Source organism: Sus scrofa, chromosome 1 (genome assembly GCF_000003025.6).
Source record: "Sus scrofa isolate TJ Tabasco breed Duroc chromosome 1, Sscrofa11.1, whole genome shotgun sequence".
Classification (NCBI taxonomy): domain Eukaryota; kingdom Metazoa; phylum Chordata; class Mammalia; order Artiodactyla; family Suidae; genus Sus; species Sus scrofa.
In genome coordinates this window covers 167,234,921-167,255,397 of record NC_010443.5, presented here as the reverse complement: position 1 = coordinate 167,255,397, position 20,477 = coordinate 167,234,921, and the positions used below count along the sequence as shown (strand labels likewise).

Sequence of the window (20,477 nt, the reverse complement as noted above, 5' to 3'; positions counted from 1 at the left end):
GGAACTCTATCTAATCACTAATGATAGAACATAATGGAAGATAATGTGAGAAGAAGAATGTGTGTATATATGTGTATGTATGTATGTATATGTGTGTATATATATATATATATATATATATATATATATGACTGAGTTACTTTGCTGGACAGCAGAAATTTACAGAATATTGTAAATCAACAACCCTAACTGTCCAAGGAAAATTAGTTATAATTAATATTAGTTATAATTAAAAATTATATTTGTTATAATTAATTTTTAAAAAATAAGTAAAACTTAATAAGTCAGTTCTCAACTGTTTTACATCCTCAAAGGCCTAGTCTTCCATGAAGCCTTCCCAGCCCATTCATTCATGCTTAATCTCTATTTACTGAGTGTTTGGTAAATAGGATAGATAAGGTGCATTTCCCCTAGAAGTTTGTGTTACACCAGTGGAAAGAGACAATAAATAAGTAAATAAATCCATAAATTGTGGTAAGTGCTATGAAGGGAGTATAGGGAGTGCAGACCAGAAAAGCAGTGGGAGGGATGCTACTTCTGATGGGGGTAGTCTAGAGACACCCCTGGAGGAGATGATTTAAGCTAAAATCTAAGGATGAGGAGCCATCCTGCTATAAGCCAAGGGAAAAGCAAGGCCTGAGGCAGGATTCTGGCTTATCCAAGGAAATCAGGATTTGATGAGTCCTAAGAGGTGAGATGGGGCAAAAGACAGCAGACAGATTAAGCAGGAATTTGCCCACTTAAAAACTTTATTCCTTAGAGAGCTGTAAATAGGAAAATGGTAAAAAGGGGGAAGGATTAATTATGAATTTGGGACTAGCAGATACAAGTTACTAAATATAAAATAGATAAACAGCAAGATCCTACTGTATAGCACAGGGAACTGTATTCAATATCTTGTAATAAACTATGATGGAAAAGAAAAAATATATACATATAAATGATCACTCTGCTGTACACCAGAAAGTAATACAACATTGTAAATTCCCTATACTTCAAATGAATGAATGAATGAATGAAAGAGAGAGGGATAGAAAGGGAAAGAAAGAAAAACAAAGGAAGGAAGGGATAAAGAAAGAAAATGGTGCGGTCTGATTTCTGCTTTAAAAGATGACTAGCTGCTCTGGAAATGGATCAGAGAAGCAGATTAAGAGGGGAAACTGGTGGGCCAGCTGGCTTCCACATAGTCTCTGTCAATGCCATTCAAAGTACAACGAAGGCCGGTGCCCCTCTGAGAGCTGTTTGTCTGCAGTCCAGGGAGAGGTAATTTCAGAGACAGAAGGTAAATGCTCAGAAACCTCTAGAGCCATTTCACATCACTGCAGCATCCCAGCATTCGATCAGTGAGCTTATCTCACTGAACAGATTATAAACCAGTCCTCCACTGTCTAACTTTGCTTAAGAATTGTTGTCTTCACATTTCTTTATGGCCGAACTGCACAAAAGTCTCAGTCACAATGCACTGAAAATTAAAAAAAACAACAGGAGTTCCCGTCGTGGCGCAGTGGTTAACGAATCCGACTAGGAACCATGAGGTTGCGGGTTCGGTCCCTGCCCTTGCTCAGTGGGTTAATGATCCGGCGTTGCCGTGAGCTGTGGTGTAGGTTGCAGACGCGGCTCGGATCCCGAGTTGCTGTGGCTCTGGCGTAGGCCAGGGGCTACAGCTCCAATTCGACCCCTAGCCTGGGAACCTCCATATGCCGAGGGAGCAGCCCAAAGAAATAGCAAAAAGACAAAAAAAAAAAAAAAAAAAAAAAAGAAAGAAACAACAACAACTGGAGAGCAGGATCAAGATGGTGGAGTAAGACGTAGTGCTCAACTTCTCCCAAAAATACATCAAAAAACACATCTTCGTGCTGAAAGGTACACACTGAACACCTATTGAATGCTGGCAGAAGATCTTAAACCTCCAAAAAAGACAAGAAACCCTCCACATCACTGGGAAGAACAAAGGGGGAAAAAAGCAATCAGCAACCAGCACTCCTGAGAGGAAGCTGTGAAAGAGGAAAGGAACCTATACCTTGGGAAGCCACCTAACTGCAGGTGAGATCAGCCAAGAAAGAAGGACCTCAAAGCTTCATAGAAAAGCTCAGCAGCTGGACTAAGGAGGACAAAGCAGAGACAGAGTCATGCAAACAATTAGTACCACTGCTCTGGACACCAGAGCCCAGGGTGCTCGGGCAGGGACTGGGTGCTGAGATTCAGGCACCAGAGGTCAGTTCTGGGGAAAGGTCTACAGTTGGCTGTGTGGAGACAGCTTGAGAGGCTAGGGAGTGGTGCACTATGGGCTGGGGAGCAGAGCACCACAGCTAAGGGATACTGGGAGGAGACCTGGGACCACAGGAGAAGCAAGGTGCCATCTTTGGGGAGGGTGAGAGAAGGAGGGGCAGGATCACCGTAGGAATATATTTCTCTGCAAACACACTGGCTCTCGGACAGCAGGGTGCCTCTTTCAGGGATACAAGGAACTTCTTGCAAGGGCTACCAGCAGAAGGGCACCTCTTGCACAGGCTAGGGGCAGCACAAGCAAACTGCTGGAATCATCTCAGACTCCAGAGGAGGGCGTGGCCTGCCACCACTAGGGGTCCATGAACAGGCACAACTTGCAGCCCCAGCAACCACAGGGGTCATCAGCACAAAGTGGGGCACTGCAACTGAGCACGACACGTTGTTCTCACCCCACTGGGAACGCACATGCTCTGCTGCTGCCACCGCCACATGATCTTGGCACCATCTACACTTGCCTGGTGGCACAGCAACCAGGCACTAATCAATAGCCCTGCCAAATGCCTCTACCTCCCTGGAAGCAGACCCAGGCCATACAGCAGTACACAACTTATCAAGGGGATAAAGCCTGAACACACTAAGGAAAAAGACAGCAAACATCCAGACAAAAGCGGAACACACACACACACGCACGCACACACACACAAGTAAGCCTTCACCAACTACCCAGGGGTACTTTTGCTTATAAATACCCCTCCAAGACTATAGCAGTTTTTTTCCCTAAAGTCACATAAGAAAAATATAAAAAAATGAAGAAGCTTAGGAAACATTCCCAATTAAAAGAATAGAAATCCTCTGAAGGAGCAAATGATGACACAGACCTCTGTAGTCCAGCAGACACTGAGTTCAAAAAGGAAATAGTGAAAATTCTGAAGGAATTAAGAGCAGATATAAACAGTAATGCAGATTACCTTAGAAAAGAACTAGAAAATGTGAGGAGCCAATAAAAATTAGGAAATTCATTTGCTGAGACACAAGCTGAGTTAAAGGCACTGAAGAGCAGAATGAATAATGCAGAGAAATGAATTAGTGACTTGGAAGATAGAATAATGGAAACCACCCAATCAGGACAGCAGACAGAAAACCAAATGAAAAAACAGGAAAGCCACATAAGATATCCATGGGATAATATAAACTGTGCTAATCAACATATAACAGGGGTTCCAGAAAGCAAAGAAAAAGAAAAGGGGATTGAAAATACATTTGAAGAGATTATGGCTGAGAATGTTCCAAATCTAAAGGAAACAGATAAAAAGGTAAAGGAAGCACAGAGAGCCCCCAAACAAGTTGAAACAGGCCCACACCAAGACATATAATAAAAATGGCAAAAGTTAAAGAGAGGGTTCTAAAGGCAGCAAGAGAAAAATGCATTATTTATAAGAGAACCCCCATAAGGCTATCAGCTGATTTCTCTACAGAAACACTACAGGCCAAGAAGTTCTAAAAGAGAAAAATTTGCAGCCTAGTGTACTTCACCTAGCAAGAATATCATAAAAAATAGGAGAAATAAAGAATTTCTCCAACAAACAAAAACTAAAATACAGCAATACTAAACCTGCTCTAAAAGAAATACTGAAAGGTCTCCTTTAATTAGTAAAGAAGTAAGAAGATATAGGACAGAGAAAATCACAATTTTAAAGTAATCGCTTAAATAAGCCAGTATACAGATCTAAAAGGAATTTAAAAAAAAAAAAAAAAAAAAACCTATTCATAAAAGCAAGGATAAACACAAGGAACAGCAAAAGGACAAACATGAAGATGTTAAAAAAAAAGACATCAAAATCATAAAATGTAAAATGTGTGGAAGGAAGAAAATCTATAGTTTTTTTTTTTTTTTCTTTTTTCTTAGAATGTGTTTGAGTCAATACAGCTATCTGGCTTAAGCAAACAGATATAAGAAGGAGTTAACATACTTGAAAAACAAGGCAACCACAAATCAAAATCAAATACACTAAAACTAAAAGGAAGAGGACACGAGCAATATAAAAAAAAGAAATCATCCAACCAAAAAAAAAAAAAAAAAAAAAAAAAAGGAACAAAGGCGAAACACAGAATCAACTGGAAAACTAGGTTTAAAATGGCAATAAATATATATTTATCAATAATTACCTTAAATGTCAATGGACTGGATGCTCTAATCAAAAGACAAAGAATAGCAGACTGGATTAAAAAAACAAGAGCCTGTAATATGCTGCCTACAGGAGATTCACCTTAAGGCAAGGGACACATATAAACTGAAAGTGAGGGGATGGAAAAAGATATTTCATGTGAATGGAAACGACAGGAAAGCTAGAATTCAATACTCACATCAGACAAAATGGACTTTAAAACAAAGGTCATAAAGAAAGACAAAGAAGGACACTATTTAATAAAGGATCCATTCAAGAAGAGGCTGTTACACTCGTCGATACATATGCCCCTAATATAGGAGTACCCAGATACATACAACAAATGCCAATCGACATAATGGGAGAAACTGATGGGAATACAATAACAATAGGAGAGTTTAACACTCCACTCACATCAATGGACAGATTTTCTAGACAGAAAAATCAATAAGGTAACAGAGATCCTAAATGACACAATGGAAAGGTTAGACTTAATTGGTATTTTCAGCACATTACATCAAAAAAATCAGAGTATACATTCTCTCCAAGTGCACCCAGAACATTCTCAAGGTCTCAACGTTCCTCTGTCCAAATATTTACTGGGGGCATAAAATCAACCTCAACAAATTTAAGAGTATAGAAATTATTTCAAACATATTCTCTGACCACAATGGCATAAAACTAGAAATCAACCAAAGGAAAAGAAATGAGAGGAGTTTCTGTCATGGCTCAGTGGTTAACGACCCAACTAATATCCATGAGGACACGTGTTTGATCTCCAGGCTTGCTCCATGGGTTAAGGATAATGTGTTGCCGTGAGCTGTGGTATAGGTCGTGGACGCAGCTCAGATCCAGAGTTGCTGTGGCTGTGTTGTAGGCCAGCAGGTACAGCTCCAATTTGACCCCTAGCCTGGGAATCTACATATGTCGTGGGTGTGGCCCTAAGAAGACAAAAGATAAAAAAAAAAAAAAAAAAAAATGAGAAAAAACTGACCACATGGAGACTAAACAACACTCTACTAAGAAAACCAATGTGTCAATGGAAAAAATCCAAAAGGAAAGTAAAAGATACCTCAAGACAAATGATAATGAAAACACAATCTTTCAAAATCTGTGGGATGCTACAAAAGCAGGTCTTAGAGGTAAGTTCATAATGATACAAGCTTTCCTCAAAAAAAAAAAAAGAAAGAAAGAAAGAAAGAAAAATCTCAAATCATCAACTTAACCTACCATTAGAAGAATTAGAAAAAGAAGAACAAACAAAACCTAAAGTCAGCAGAAGGAAGGAAATCATAAAGATCAGAGAGGAGGAGTTCCCGTCATGGCTCAGTGGCTAACAAATCCAACTAAGAACCATGAGGTTGAGGGTTCAATCCCTGTCCTTGCTCAATGGGTTAAGGATTCGGTGTTGCTGTGAGCTGTGGTGTAGGTAGCAGATGTAGCTCGGATCTGGTGTTGCTATGGCTCTGGCAAAGGCCGGAGGTTACAGCTCCGATTAGACCCCTAGCCTGAACCTCCATATGCCGTGGGTGCAGCCCTAGAAAAGGAAAAAGACCAAAGGAAAAAAAAATCAGAGAGGAAATCGTAAAATAGAGATTCAAAACACAATAGAAAAAAAATCAATAAAACCAAGAGCTGGTTCTTTGAAAGGGTAAGCAAGATTGACAGACCCCTGGCCACACTCACCAGGAGGAAAAAAGAACCCAAATGAACAAACTATAAGATGAAAAAGGAGAAATCTCAACAGAGACTGCAGAAATAACAAAAAGCCATGAGAGAATATTCTGACCAACCATATGCCAACAAATTTGACAACCTAGAAGAAATGGACAACTTTCTAGACATATACAGCCCAACAAAACTGAATCAAGAAGAAATGTAACAAATGAACAGACCAATCAATAGAAATGAAAATTGAATATATAATAAAAACACTCTCTCTAATAACAAAAGTTCAGGACCAGATGGCTTCACAGGCAAAGGTTTACCAAACATACAAAGAAGAACTTATTATAACCACCCTTCTTAAACTTTTCCAAAAGACTAAAGAAGGAACATTCCCAAAGACATTCTGTGAAGCTATCATCAGCCTAATAACAAAACCAAAGATACTATGAAAAAAGAAAACTATAGGCCCATATCTTTGATGAATATAGATGCAAACATTCTCAAAAAAATTTTAGACAACTGAATCCAACAACACATGAAAAAGATCATACACCACAACCAAGTGGGATTCATCCCAAGTACACAAGGTTGATTCAACATACCCAAATCAATCAACATCACATACCACATTAACAAAAGAAAGGTCAAAAACCATATGATCATCTCAATAGATGCAGAAAAAGCATCTGACAAAATCCTACATGCATTCATGATAAAAACTCTTATCAAAGTGCATATAAAGGAAACAGACCTTAGTATAATAAAAGACATTTCTGACAAACTTAGAGTCAACATAATACTTAACGGAGAAAAGCTGAAAGCCTTCCTGCTAAAATCTAGAACAAGTCAAGGATCCCCACTCTCACCACTTTTACTGAACACATATTAGAAGTCCAAGCCACAGCAATCAGAGAAACGAAAGAAAAGGTATCCAAATCGAAAGAGAAGAGGTAAAACTGTCACTCAGTGCAGATGAGAGGGCACTATATAGAGAAAAACCTAAGGACTCCACACAAAAACTAATGGAACTCATCAACAAATTCAGCAAAGTAGTAGGATACAAAATTAGCATTCAAAATTCAGTTGCATTTCTGTACACTAACAATGAAATGTTAGAAAAGGAATATAAGAAAAAAGGAATAGGAATGTAAATTGATACAACCACTCTGGAAAACAGTATGGAGGTAACTCAGAAAACTCAATATAGAACTACCATATGACCCAGCAATCCCACCCTTGGGCATATATCCAGACAAAACTTTCCTTGAAAAAGACACACGCACTCTTATGTTCATTGCAGCACTGTTCAAAACAGCCAAGACATGGAAACAACCTAAATGTCCAGATGAATGGATTAAGATGTGGTATATATACACAATGGAATACTACTCAGCCATAAAAAAGAATAAAATAATGCCATTTGCAGCAACATGGCTGCAACTAGAGAGTCTCATACTAAGTGAAGTAAGTCAGAAAAACAAATACCATATGAAATCACTTTTATCTGGAATCTAATATACAGCACAAATGAACCTTTCCACAGAAAATAAACTCATGGACTTGGAGAACAGACTTGTGGTTGCCAAGGGGGAGAGGAATGGGGAGGGAGCAGAGTGGACTGGGATTCTGGGGTTAATACATGCAAACTATTGCCTTTGGATTGGATAAGCAATGAGATCCTGCTGTACAGCACTGGGAACCATTATCTAGTCATTTATGATAGAGCATGATGATCTGAGAAAAAAAATGTATATATGAATGTGTGACTGGGTCACCTTGCTGTACAGGAGGAAATTGACAGAACACTAAGCCAGCTCTAATGGAAAAAATAAAAACCATTAAAAAAAAAAAAAAAAGAACATAAAAATACCATACCTTTTAACATCACACCCCTACTCCCAAATTAAATACCTAGGAATAAACCTGAGGAGGTGAACGACTCATATGCTGAGAACTATACAACATTATAATCAAGGAAATTAAAGAGGATTCAAAGAAATGGAAAGATATTCCATGCTCCTGGACTGGAAGAATTAATATCATTAAAATGGCCAAACTAGAGTTCCCAGTGTGGCGCAGAGGAAACAAATCCAACTAGTATCCATGAGGATGTAGGTTCAATGCCTGGCCTCGCTCAGTGGGTCAGGGATCTGTCATTTCCGTGAGCTATGGTGTAGGTCACAAAGGTGTCTTGGATCCTGTGTTGGTATGGCTGTAGTGTAGGCTGGCAGCTGTAGCTCCAATTCAACCCCTAGCCTGGGAACTTCCATATGCCTTGAGTGTGGCCCTAAAAGGCAAAAAAAGCAAAAAAATTAAAAAAAAAAAATTTTTAAATGGCCAAACTACCCAAAGCAATGTTTATTAATGCAATCCCTGTCAAATTATCCATGACATTTTTCACAGAACCAGAACAAACAATCCAAAACTTTATATGGAACCATAAAAGACCCAGAATTGCCAAAACAAACCTGAGGAATAAAAATCAAGCAGGAGGTATAACTCTCTCAGACTTCAGACAATATTACCAATCTATGTAATCAAGACAGTATGGTACTGGTATAAAACAAACATACAGACCAATGGAACAGAATAGAGAACCCAGAAATAAACCCAGACACCTATGGGTCAATTAATCTTCGACAAATGAGGCAAGACTATAAAATGGGAAAAAGACAGCCTCCTCAGCAAGTGGTGCTGGGAAAACTGGACAGCTGCATGTAAATCTATGAAACTAGAACACATCCTAACACCATGCACAAAAATAAACTCAAAATGGCTTAAAGATTTAAATATAAGTCAAGATACCATAAACTCCTAGAAGAGAACATAGGCAAAACATTCTCTGACATCAACCGTCCAAATGTTTTCTTAGATCAGTCTCCCAAGGCAACAAAAATAAAACAGAAATAAACCAATGGGACCCAGTCAAATTTACAAGCTTTTGCATAGAAAGGAAACCATAAAAAAAATTAAAAACCTAGGAATGGGACAGAATAGGATCAAAAGATGCAACCAACAAGGTCTTAATCTCCAAAATATACAAACAACTCACACAACTCAACAGCAAAAAAAACCAAACAACCCAATTGAAAAGTGGGCAGAAGACCTGAATAAACACTTCTCTAAAGACATATTGATGGCCAACATGCACAGGAAAAAATGCTCCACATCACTAATTAGTAGAGAAACGCAAATCAAAACTACCATGAATTACCACATCACCCTGTTCAGAATGGCTATTATTAATAAGTCTACAAATAACAAATGCTGTGGAGGGTGTGGAGAATAGGAAACCCTCCTACACTGTTGGTGGGAATGTAAATTGGTACAACCACTATGGAAAATAACATAGAGGTTCCTCAGAAAATACAATATAGATCTACCATATGATCTAGCAATCCCACTCCTGGGCATATAGCCAGACAAAACTTTCATTCAAAAAGATACATGCACGCCTATGTCCATAGTAGCACTATTCTCAATAGCCAAGACATGGAAAAACCTAAATGTCCATTGACAGATGAATGGATTAAGAAAATGTGGCATATATACACAATGGAATACTACTCAGCCGTCAAAAGAACAAAATAATGCCATTTACAGCAGCATGTATGCAGCTAGAGATTATCATACTTAGTGAAGTCAGAAGGAGAAAGACAAATACCATATGATACCACTTATTTGTAGAATCTAATACATGGCACTAATGAACCTATCTACAGAAAAGAAAAAACTCATGGACATGGAAAACAAAGCTGTGGTTGCCAGGGGGTGGGGGATGGACTGGGAGTTTGGGGTAGATGGAAACTATTGCATTTGGAGTGGATAAGCAATGAGATCCTGCTATATAGCACAGGGAATTATATCTAGTCACCTGTGATGGAACATGATAGAGGATAATGTGAGGAAAAAAATGTGTGTGTGTGTGTATGTATATATAACTGGGTCACTTTGCTGTACAACAGAAATTGACAGAACATTATAAATCAACTATATTTTTAAAAAATGAAAAAAAAATTAAAAAGCTGCTTCTTTACCACAGATCATTCAATAAGCACAGGTCTCCGTAATTAATAACAGGCCCCAGAGGAGGATAGTGGCAGTAGAGATGGAAATGAGAGTTTCAAAATATACACTGGAGTAGGAGGGATAGGATCTACTAATGAATGGGGTGTTAGGGGGACGGGGGACAAGACAAAGAGACGTTTCTGGCCTGAGCAAATGGATGATGGTGCTACTCACTGAGAAGAGAAAACGAGGGAGGAGATGATCTAGAGGGGGGAAAAGAAGTTCTTTTGGACACGCCTATGTGAAATCTAAGCAGTGGATGTTTGAGTTCAGAGTTAAAGAAAAGATTTAAGGTAGAGATAAAAATTTCAGAATTATTACCATATAATCAACATTTAAAGCCAGAGAAAAGTATAGATAGGGAAGAGATCCCTGGGTATAGCCCAACCTGGTATTTAAAGGTTGGGAAATGAGGCAGAGCCCACAGAGGGTAGCCAACGAAAGACAACTCGGGACAGCTGGTGGGAAGACAGTAGCATTGCTGCTGAGAAATAGATCATAATGAGGACAAAGAGGTATCTTATCACATTTAGTGGCAGAGAGGCCACTGGTGGGCTTCTGACTAGTAATCTCCCTGGAATAGTGTACACAAAAGAGTGAAAGCAGCTTGAAAGAGATGACAACCTGAATTAATCCTTTCCCAGAGTCCCTTTCTTGAAGCACACCTGTCTTCCATGTCCTATCTATGAGGGTTATTTAGCATCTGTAAAGTAAATTGTAAACTCCATAAAGGCAAGGACTCTGTCTTTATTCATTTTTAGAAGTCTCCTTCTACCCTCCAGCTTAAACACTTTGTAAGAAGTGGATACAAGTATCCCGTGCCTATCCTATTAAATGTTATTTCAATCCCCACACATGAAACTATATATATACTTATATATGTAACAGCCTAGCACAATCAGATATCATTCCATATTAAGCCGTCATGAACAAAAATAAGAAAAAAAAAAAAAGCTGTTATGAACATAAATGCTCCAAAAAGGAATATTAGCATAAGAAATTATCCTCTAAAAGGAATCTTCTAACTCCCGTATACCAAAGGTGTGTCCATACAACCTAGACATTAAAAACACTTCAAATATAATGGTTAGAGTGAAGTAAATAAATCTTCCAAAAAAGTGGAAACACAGGAATTTTGTTCAATTAAAAAAATCGAAAAACCACTCAGGAAAGAAGTTATTAATTAAAAACAGTTGGTTCCAACAGCAATTACCTCCTTATAGTCTCCATTTCGGTTGAGTCTATAACCTTCAGGAGTATGAAGCTGAACTGTTGTATTATTGATCACTTCTATGCAACACTCTTGATCAAGAAGGCTCAGTGGGCGTACCCTACAGTATACCTGAAAATACAAGAAGATGCTTAAAAATCAAAGGTTGACTTTTTACCTGAATTTTCATTTATTCATTCAACAAACATTTGGTGTCTAAATGCAAGAGATCTATATAAACTTGAAGCTATGAAAGCCAAAACTTTCTACCCCACTACCTGCTGCCCAATTTGCTGATTGTCAAATGTAAAAAGATATATTAGATATGAGAGAATTTTAAATGCACATAAAATTAAAACTCTCTAGAAATCCACATATCACACAATGAGAATTATTTGAAAAGCTGTTAGGATTATATGGAATTGGATGTCAATTAAAACTTGGAAGCTGAGTACTTAATATACTAAATAAGTAAATGCAAGATCTGAAATGTGGTCTTCTTAATCAGCTGTATGTGCAAAGAATCTGGTTCCCTCAACTCAGACGAAGAGACACACTCCAGTGCCAGTGAAGGGAAAGCCCAGAGCAGGGAGTTCCCATTTTGCCTCAGCAGGTTACAAACCCAACTAGTATCCATGAGGATGTGAGTTCGATCTCTGGCTTCATTCAGTGGGTTAAGGATCTGGTGTTGCTGTGAGCTGTACTGTGGGTCACAGACACAGCTCAGATGCTGTGTTGCTGTGGCTGTGACATAGGCTGGCAGCTACAGCTCTAAGTCGACGCTTAGCCTGGGAACTTCCATATGCCATAGGTGTGGCCCTAAAAAGCAAAACAAAGCAAAACAAAAACAGCCCAGAGCAAACCAATCTTCCCTCATTTGCCATTTACTTTTTTTTTTTTTTTTTTTTCCAGTTTCGCCCTCAGCATGCAGAAGTTCCCCAGGCCAGGGGTTGAACCTGCGCCACGGCAGTAACAACGCCGGATCCTTAACCACTAGGCCACCAAGGAACTCCTGCCATTTGCTTTTAAAAGCAAGTTCCCAAGACTGAAACTTGTGAAGTACATGCAAATGAGCAGTCATGAGATGAATTAAATTGTTCTACATTGGAGTCTTTATGAAACTTGGTCCCCCAAAGCATGGAGTTTGGGGCTTTCCGCATGAAGAATACCCTAAGTTACTATACAACTATCCTAAAGATAGGAGAGGATGTTTGTGCAAGCAGAAAGCTTTCCCCCATCCCAAAGAATATAAAGAACTCTCCAAGATACTCCATTTTTCATTATATAACTTTTCAAATTATAATTAATTATAGGAAGTATGCAATCAACAACCAAAGACTTCATTTTACTGGACTAATGAATCCTACATAGAAATAAAATCTCAAAGCTGGAACAACCCTTAAGCAATTAAATACAGACCTTTTAGCCAAATGTTCTTTGACTCCACTTCCGCACCTCTGTCCCTACACACACACATTCACACACAAAAGACATGAATTCACACACACAAATTCACAGGGAAACCTTACCCCCACTGGGTCTTTAAGAGTTGTTTGGGCTCCCTTTTTCACTGGTGGTTTCCTGGGTGTCTTAGTCCTCCTGGTCATAAATACAAAAACATTTCAGCTCAACACTAACATACAAAAAACCTCACCTATAATTAATAGAGACAACCTACCTAGGGTTTATTCTTTACCAGTTCCAAAACACTATACCCCAAGTAACATGAACAGGAATAAATTGCATTAGTAGAAGAGTATTTTGGCATGTATAATCCAAAAGTAAATAAAATTTGGCTTAAGGAGTTCCCAGTGTGCTCAGTGGTTATAAACCCGACTAGTATCCGTCCATGAGGACTTGGGTTTGATCCCTGGCCTAGCTCAGTGGGCTAAGGAGCCAGCGTTGCATCAAGCTGCAGTATAGGTCCCAGATGCAGCTTGGATCCCATGTTGCTGTGGCTGTGGTGTAGGCTGGCAGCTGCAGCCCTGATTCAACCCCTAGCCTGGGAACTTCCATATGCCCCACCTGCAGCTTCCCCCCCCGCCCGCCCCCGCAAAAAAAAAATTGGCTTAGGAGAAAGTTTTGGTACTAAATATACTTGCTCTTTGTTGAAAAAAGAGACAAGAGGCCCCAAATGGAATCACTTATGCTAAGCCCTGTGTCACCAAACTGAGACTTAATACCTAACTTATAGTCTCAACCTCTCCCAGGAGCAGACTCTTAAACTAGCCAACCTGGAATTACCTGGTCAGCACTAGTGAGGTGATCTGCCTGACAGACCACTGCCACCCACTAAAGGATGCTAACCTTGCCACGATCTACACATTGCTAGTAATTCTCCTGTCCTGCCCCTGTCTGCCTATAAGTCTTCCATTTTGTAAAGTTCTTCAGCACTCCTTTCTATCTGCTAGACTGGATGCTGCCCAATTCATTAACTGTTAAATGAACCCAATAAGATCTTTAAAATGTACTCTGTTGAATTGTTTTTTAACATCTATTTATAGTTCTATTTGTAAAATAGCTTGCTTATTTTCTTAAGCAACAATTTTACAGACACTACAAATTTGAAAAATCTATGGATAATTGACCACACTTATGTCCAAGGGCATAAATATACAGATGCATAAGCCCATATGCTGTGGGCTTCAGTGCCAACAGCCCATTGCCAAGGCAGACTGAAAAGTGATCAACTTCAATAAAATATAAAAATGCAGATGGAGAAAATCCATTTTTTCATCAAGATTTATGTCTTTACTTTCAAGGAATAAGAAATTATTGAATTCTCAGAACTATCATCCTTTGTCCCCAAAATGTGGTCCCCAAACTGCAATTTCTTGCTCTTTTTAAGTAGGGATGGTAGAAAAAATAATGATTTACTTTATCACTTCTCTACATGCCACTCCCCCTTTTCCCCATTTATCTATAGACTAAACATTTAACGCTAACATTAAATGAAGTTATTGGCTCGGACTACAGACTATTAAAATACTTTCTCAACACTTCCCCAGGTGAAACAAGCAAATTCGTGTTTTAAGTCCAAGATATTATGGTAGATTTATTTAACCTCCGTATTTTTCTTCCCAAAGATAAAGATTTTGACTTTAGCCTCTTAAGAAAACAAGTTGCCTTTTGCAAACGACTAGCTACATGATGACGACAAATATAAAGTCAGCCCTCTTCTTTGCACAAGTATTTCGATACCCAATAGCAGTCAAGGAATGAGTGTGCCCTGGGAACATCACTCCACTCGGTGAGGAATGTGGGCGTGTGCATTTATGCCCGAGGACCGGGTTGTGTGAGACCAAAGAATAGAGAAAAGTAACCGAACGACAACCGGGAGTGGTCTCGGCCCCCTAGGCTAAGAAAAGCCCGCAATGCACACCGATGCCAAGACTCTCCAGGGGCTGAGACCACTTACCCAACCAACCCCAGGATACAACACTTGGCCCCACACCCAAGTCGACCTCCGACCCGCACTAACTCGGCAAAATGCAACCCGGGGCCGCGGACGACCAGGGAGGGAAAGGGGAACTTCAGAAAAGGTTGGAGCCGCTGGTCCGGAGCCAGGTGGAGGGCGACCCGGCTAACTGGAACCGGAGTCGCAGTCCAAACCTCCCTCACCCCTAACTAGGGGCCGACATTTCTTGGTCGAAGTGAAGCCGGGGCGGGGAGCCGGGGCGGCCGACTCCGGGCGGCTGGGAGCTGGGATGGTCCAAGCGGACGGGTCTCGACGCCCAGGTCCCCCCCTCCCCCAGGAGGTCCTGGTGGGGGTTCCCTCCCACTCTGGGGGCCACACTCCGGGAGGCTCCGGGCTCAGGGCCGAAGGCGCGGCCCGGGGCGGCTCAGCCCCAGCTCCGCGGCCCGGTACTCACGCTGGCTTCATGGCAGCAGGCTCGACGCTGCCCGGATGCGAGCACGGAACGCCGGGCTCGGTCGGGCGGGCTGGCGAGGACGGCGGACCGTAGAGACCGGCCTCGGGAACACAGACTCTGCCTTTCAGGCGCGGCGCTCCGTAAAGCCGGGAGACGCCGCTGCCGGCGCAGGTGAGCTCGCGCCCGGCGCATTTCAAACCACCCAATCAGCGCCCGCCCGCGGGGAAGGGGCGGGGCTTATGAGGAACCTCCTCCTTTGCGGGAAATGGCGCTCGTCTCCCAGGCGACCGACGCCGGAAATAGCGTCGGCTGTGTGAGTGATGAGAGCGGGATGGGGAAGCGGGTCTCAGACATTAGGAAGTACAACAGCTTCCATGGTCCTATGAGAACACTGAGAGTTTCCTTTCCCACAGCACGAGAAGTCCGATAGAAGGGCAAGTCCAGGGTTAATTCAGTGGTCAACAGTGTCGTTCCGCCCAGGAGTGTCCTTTACTTGGGCTGTGCCCTGCACAGAGTCTCAGACTCTCTCTTCGGAGTCCAGATCATGGTATCCCCTTGGCTTCCTATTTCTCTCTTCTTCACTTTTCCTGGGATCTCCCTCTCTGGTTCCTCCACCTCTTTCCTGTATATCAAAGTCTTAACAATGATTGATACTGGGCATACCGAGATAAATAAAATTTTGATCCTTGTCCTTGAGGAGCAACGTCCAGAACCACTCTTTTCTAAGATGAACTGATTTTATTTCACTTTGACTATCAGTATGAATCTATGTACGTGCTCTTATGGAACTGTGGTCCCATCTCCTCAGCTTTCTACAGGACCAGACGATTAAGGATTGACATATCTCCAGCCCATACTGTTCCACATAAAGATGGTTCCAGTGTTTGCTACTATAGACATAGTTATAGAGAATAAACTTGAAAATCTATTATTTACACAGAATTGCTGCGTCAGAGAGTACACAGCTGCAGCTCCAATTCAACCTCTAGCCTGGGAAAATGAGGCCAAAAAAAAAAGATAAAAGACGTTTAATCGTATATTTTTCCTAATGCTTTTATTGCTTTGTTTTTTATGTTTAAGTCTTTGAACCATTAGAACTTTATTTGTCGTCAAATAAGAGGTTGGGATCTGTATTACTTAGGAATTGGGCTGGGCTGCTACCTTACCTTTTTGGCCACACCCATGGCATATGGATGTTCCTGAACCAGAGATGGAATGTGAGTCACAGCTTCGATCTACACCACAGCTGTGGCAATGCCAGTTCCTTAACCCACTGCACCACACACGGAACTCCCGCTTACCACTTAATTACTAGGCAGCCTGGCTTTAGTCTCAGTCTTTCCACTTGAACTCTTCTCAGCAAGATCATTGATGCTAAAACAATTTGGCTCTTCCCCACACTTATCTTTCTTGACCTCTTAACACCCTAAAAAATATTTCCCATTCCTTTGTTTTCCTCCTAGATTTCTAGCCCCTCTTTTTCAGCCTCATTTGTGAGTTCTCTTTTGTCCCTTAAATATTGTGGTTTAGGGTTTTGACCTGGTGGTCACTAGCTGCGCTCTCTCCCCAGGCACGCCCATAGCTTCACGTACTATTCATGTTTGCTTTTCTGGGCTCCAGTTGCATATGTCCAACAGCCTACTGAATTCTACACCTGGATGCCCAACAAGTACCTCACACATGACACATCCTAATCTCTTCCCTGAACTTGTTCTCCCTCAGTGGATGGCATTATCGTCTATGCACCCACCCAAGCCCAAGTGCAAAGTACCATCTTTGACTTTTGCCTCTTCTTCTGTTCCAACATTCAATCATCAAATCTTGACAGTTCTACCAACTAAATAGCCTTCAAACCTCTCCTCTTCATCCCCTTGGCCACTACCATCTCTTGTCTGGATGGCAGCAACTGTAACCTAACAGGCCTCCCCGCTGCCATCTTCCAATCCTGGTTCCTTTTTGCAGCCAGCTCACCACTAAATCATAGATCTGATCATCTCCCTACATGTAATACTAAAGTAATTCCCATTGCTGGAGGCCCTCTACAGGCCCAGAGGCTCTTCCTCTCCAAGCTCATCGCGTATCATTTCCCACTGCATTCCTCCAGCCAGGAGGACCTTCAGTGCCCTGAACACACTGGGCTCAGACACCATGGCCCTCTGCTGTCAAGCTCTCCTCCCTCCCTTCTGACAATGCCTCCTTACCTCAGATCCCAGCAGATCTTCTGCCAATGATCCTGCTCGGGGTGTTGGACCCCTGCTCTCCATCTACTGTCCCCTCCCCTCCCTCAGTCATTGCGCCTGTTGATTTGTTCAGAGCTCGCATTGCCATCTGCAATCGCTGTTTAGTAGTCTCCTCTACCAGCTTATCCCCACATCATCACTAGATGGCGCTGTTGTAGCCCCCGTGCCGGCAATGAAGGTGCTCCATACGTGTCTGAACCCATGCCTTCTTCACAGAACACCCCGATCCAGGACCCAGCTACAGTGCACCAACCCTAGCTTTTCTTTAGATAAGTTTCCTCTTCCCTTCTCACTTATGTCCTTATTAAAGCTGACTTAATTTTTTAATGTCAATTCATTATATCATTTCTCTGTTCAAAAATGGTCAAGCACTCTCCATCGCTAGCTGGTAAAAGACTTGCATTTTTCCCCTGGAATTAGAGATCCAGACCAAGGTGAAGGTAGGAGAGGGGTAGAGAATAGAAGGGAGGCTTTTTTAAAAGATCAGGTTTATTGAAGTATAATTTACAAACATTAGAATTCACCCTTTTTATTTGTACCATCTATGTATTTGACAGACACACACACCATCCTATATAGCCACTGGCATGGTCAAATGTGTAATATTCCCATCACATCAAAAATTGCCTTGTGCTGCTCCTTCTCAGTCAATTGCCTTTCCCTACCACCAGTCCTTGGCAATCACTTTTCTGATTTCCTTCGAGTTCTGTCTTTTCTTTCTTTCTCTCTCTCTCTCTCTCTCTCTCTCTTTCTTTGCTTTTTAGGGCCGCACCTGGAGCATATGGAAGTTCTCAGGCTAGGGGGTCGAGCTGCTGCATGTGCAACCTACACCACAGCTCTCACGGCAATACCAGATCCTCAACCTACTGAGTGAGGCCAGGAATCGAACCTGCATCCTCATGGATCCTAGTCGGGTTTGTTAACCACTGAGCCGCAGAGAGAACTCCCCAGAACATCCCTTCTTTACCTCAGCATGATGTTTTTGAGATTCATCACATCACACATGTCAGTAATTTTTCCCCTTTTATTGCTGATTAGTGTTCCACTATATGACAGTCTATACAGCACTAGTTGATGAACATTAAACTGGCTCCACTTTTTGGTGATTATGAATGAAACTGGTATAGTTATTTGTGTGACGTTATCTATGTGAACATAGATATATTCATTTCTCTTGGGTGGAACTGCTGGTCTTGTGGTAAGCGTGAGTGTATAAGAAACTGCCAAACTGAACTGGAAGGGTCTTATGCAAATCTCTGAAGAGGGGCTGTACTACAGAGATTTGAAACCATCATTAAGCCAAGAACCCAGCTAGAAAATCCAGCTGGTGGGAACCGAGGAACAAGCAAGCACCAGAAACTACCAAAGCCCAGAGTGTTTGAGGAAAGATTGTGAAATGGAGACCAGACGCCTAGACACATCCAACACACCCCTGGCCTCAGCAGCCTTGGCAACATAATCTCACAGCCCCAGGCCATGTGACTCTCTTTCCCCAGCCCGTCTGTGAGATGAATGGATGTTAATGTCTTACCTATTCAAAAAACAAATTAATAAAATCAACAAATTTGGGGGAGGGTGCAAAACTGATATCCCCAAAGCCACAAATGATTGGAACTGTATTTCAGATGCGTAACATACTCATGTTGAAAGGGGGCTATCGCTTACCCAAGTTATTTAGACTATTTAGACTGCAGTATATGCCCTCAGGCTCAAGACAAAAAGAACTTGAAACATATACTGAATTCTAATTAGTAGGTCTTTTTAAAGACATGGATTTGTCGTTCTGAAACGACATTCTGTACATTCCAGGATTGAGCAAATAAGTAAATACACTGTGGGTAGTGGGAGCCAAGCTTCTCACTGTCAGAGAGTTTATACAAATATCGAAAAGGAGGAAAGGTGAAAAGTACCTGAGAATTCTTTGTACTATTTGGCAATGTTTTCCTAAGTCTGAAATTATGTCAGGTTGGGGCAGGGAGAGAAAACTGTTGGACTATGTTCTTAAACTCCCTTAAAATGTTAAAAATCGCCTGGGGCTTTGGGTAAAAATTCAAGACTCCAGGACCACCCCCTCTGCCCAACACCCACCCTGGGTCTTCTACATCTGTGCATCTGGACCTACAAATGGGCATTGTTTTTTTTTTGAAAGCCTGGATTAAATTATCTTTGAGGTTCGTGGTTCCATGCTCTGAAGGAGGCAAAATGAAAGCCAGTTTAGAAACCTGTTGTTTGACATGAAGAGAATGCATGTGACAACTGTTCGCTGAAGTATTACAGAGTTGAAGAATTCCAACGAGTACCCAGGGGCCGTTGGAAAGCCCCTTGGGCAATCTCCCAGGAAGAACATTCAGGAGAAATTTCAGAATTTTTCAAGTCAAGTCATGCAGATATCTTCCGGAGTGACCCATTTCAGGAATGAGCAGCCTTATTTCCATCCTTCCCATTAGACAAATGCTTACTGGCCTTTGGGCCTTTGCACTTACTGCTCCCTTGACCTGAAATACTTTCCCCTACATGCTGGCAAAGCTGGCTCCTTTTCCCTCATCAAGTCTCTCCTCAGATATCGGTGTAACGATCCCTGGGCTTTCTCAGTGGGTCAAGGATCCAGCATTGCCGTGAGCTGTGGTGTAGGTCGCAGACACAGCTGGGATCTCAAGTTGCTGTGGCTATGGCTCCGATTTGAGCCCTAGCTTGGGAACTTCCATATGCTGTGGAAGCAATGCCTCGCCACCCCCCCCCAAAAAAAAAAGAAGAAGTAAGATGAAAAAGGAAAAAAAAGTCACTTTATCCAAGTGGCAGTCCAGTCTGCCCTACCCCGCCCATACCCATTCTCTTGCCAGGCTTATTTTCCAGATACCACTTACCATTATCTGAATTTATCTATATAACTCGTTCCACTGACCGACCAGAACATCCACTCTGTGAAAGACCGATGGTTTGGGTTTTTGTTCACTTCTGTGTCCCCAGTTCCTAGGATGGTGTTTGTTCTATCTATACCAGGCACTACATAAACATTCACAGAATA

General features: G+C 41.5%; 1 protein-coding gene across 4 annotated transcripts in view; it reads right to left on the bottom strand.

Annotated features, from left to right (window-relative positions):
- The window catches only part of KIF23 (kinesin family member 23), a 41,278-nt gene extending 25,853 nt beyond the window's left edge, over positions 1-15,425 (bottom strand). For 2 of the 4 annotated variants that reach the window (XM_021100679.1, XM_021100676.1), the window contains exons 1-3: positions 15,213-15,424; positions 12,870-12,939; positions 11,344-11,472 (exon numbers count right to left, since the gene is read on the bottom strand). In XM_021100679.1, the coding sequence (XP_020956338.1) occupies positions 11,344-11,472; positions 12,870-12,939; positions 15,213-15,223 (210 nt within the window). In that variant the 5' untranslated portion in view covers positions 15,224-15,424. Of the gene's footprint in view, positions 1-11,343; positions 11,473-12,869; positions 12,940-15,212 lie in introns of all 4 variants that reach the window. The other 2 variants (XM_013993340.2, XM_021100686.1) reach the window with 2 other exon arrangements.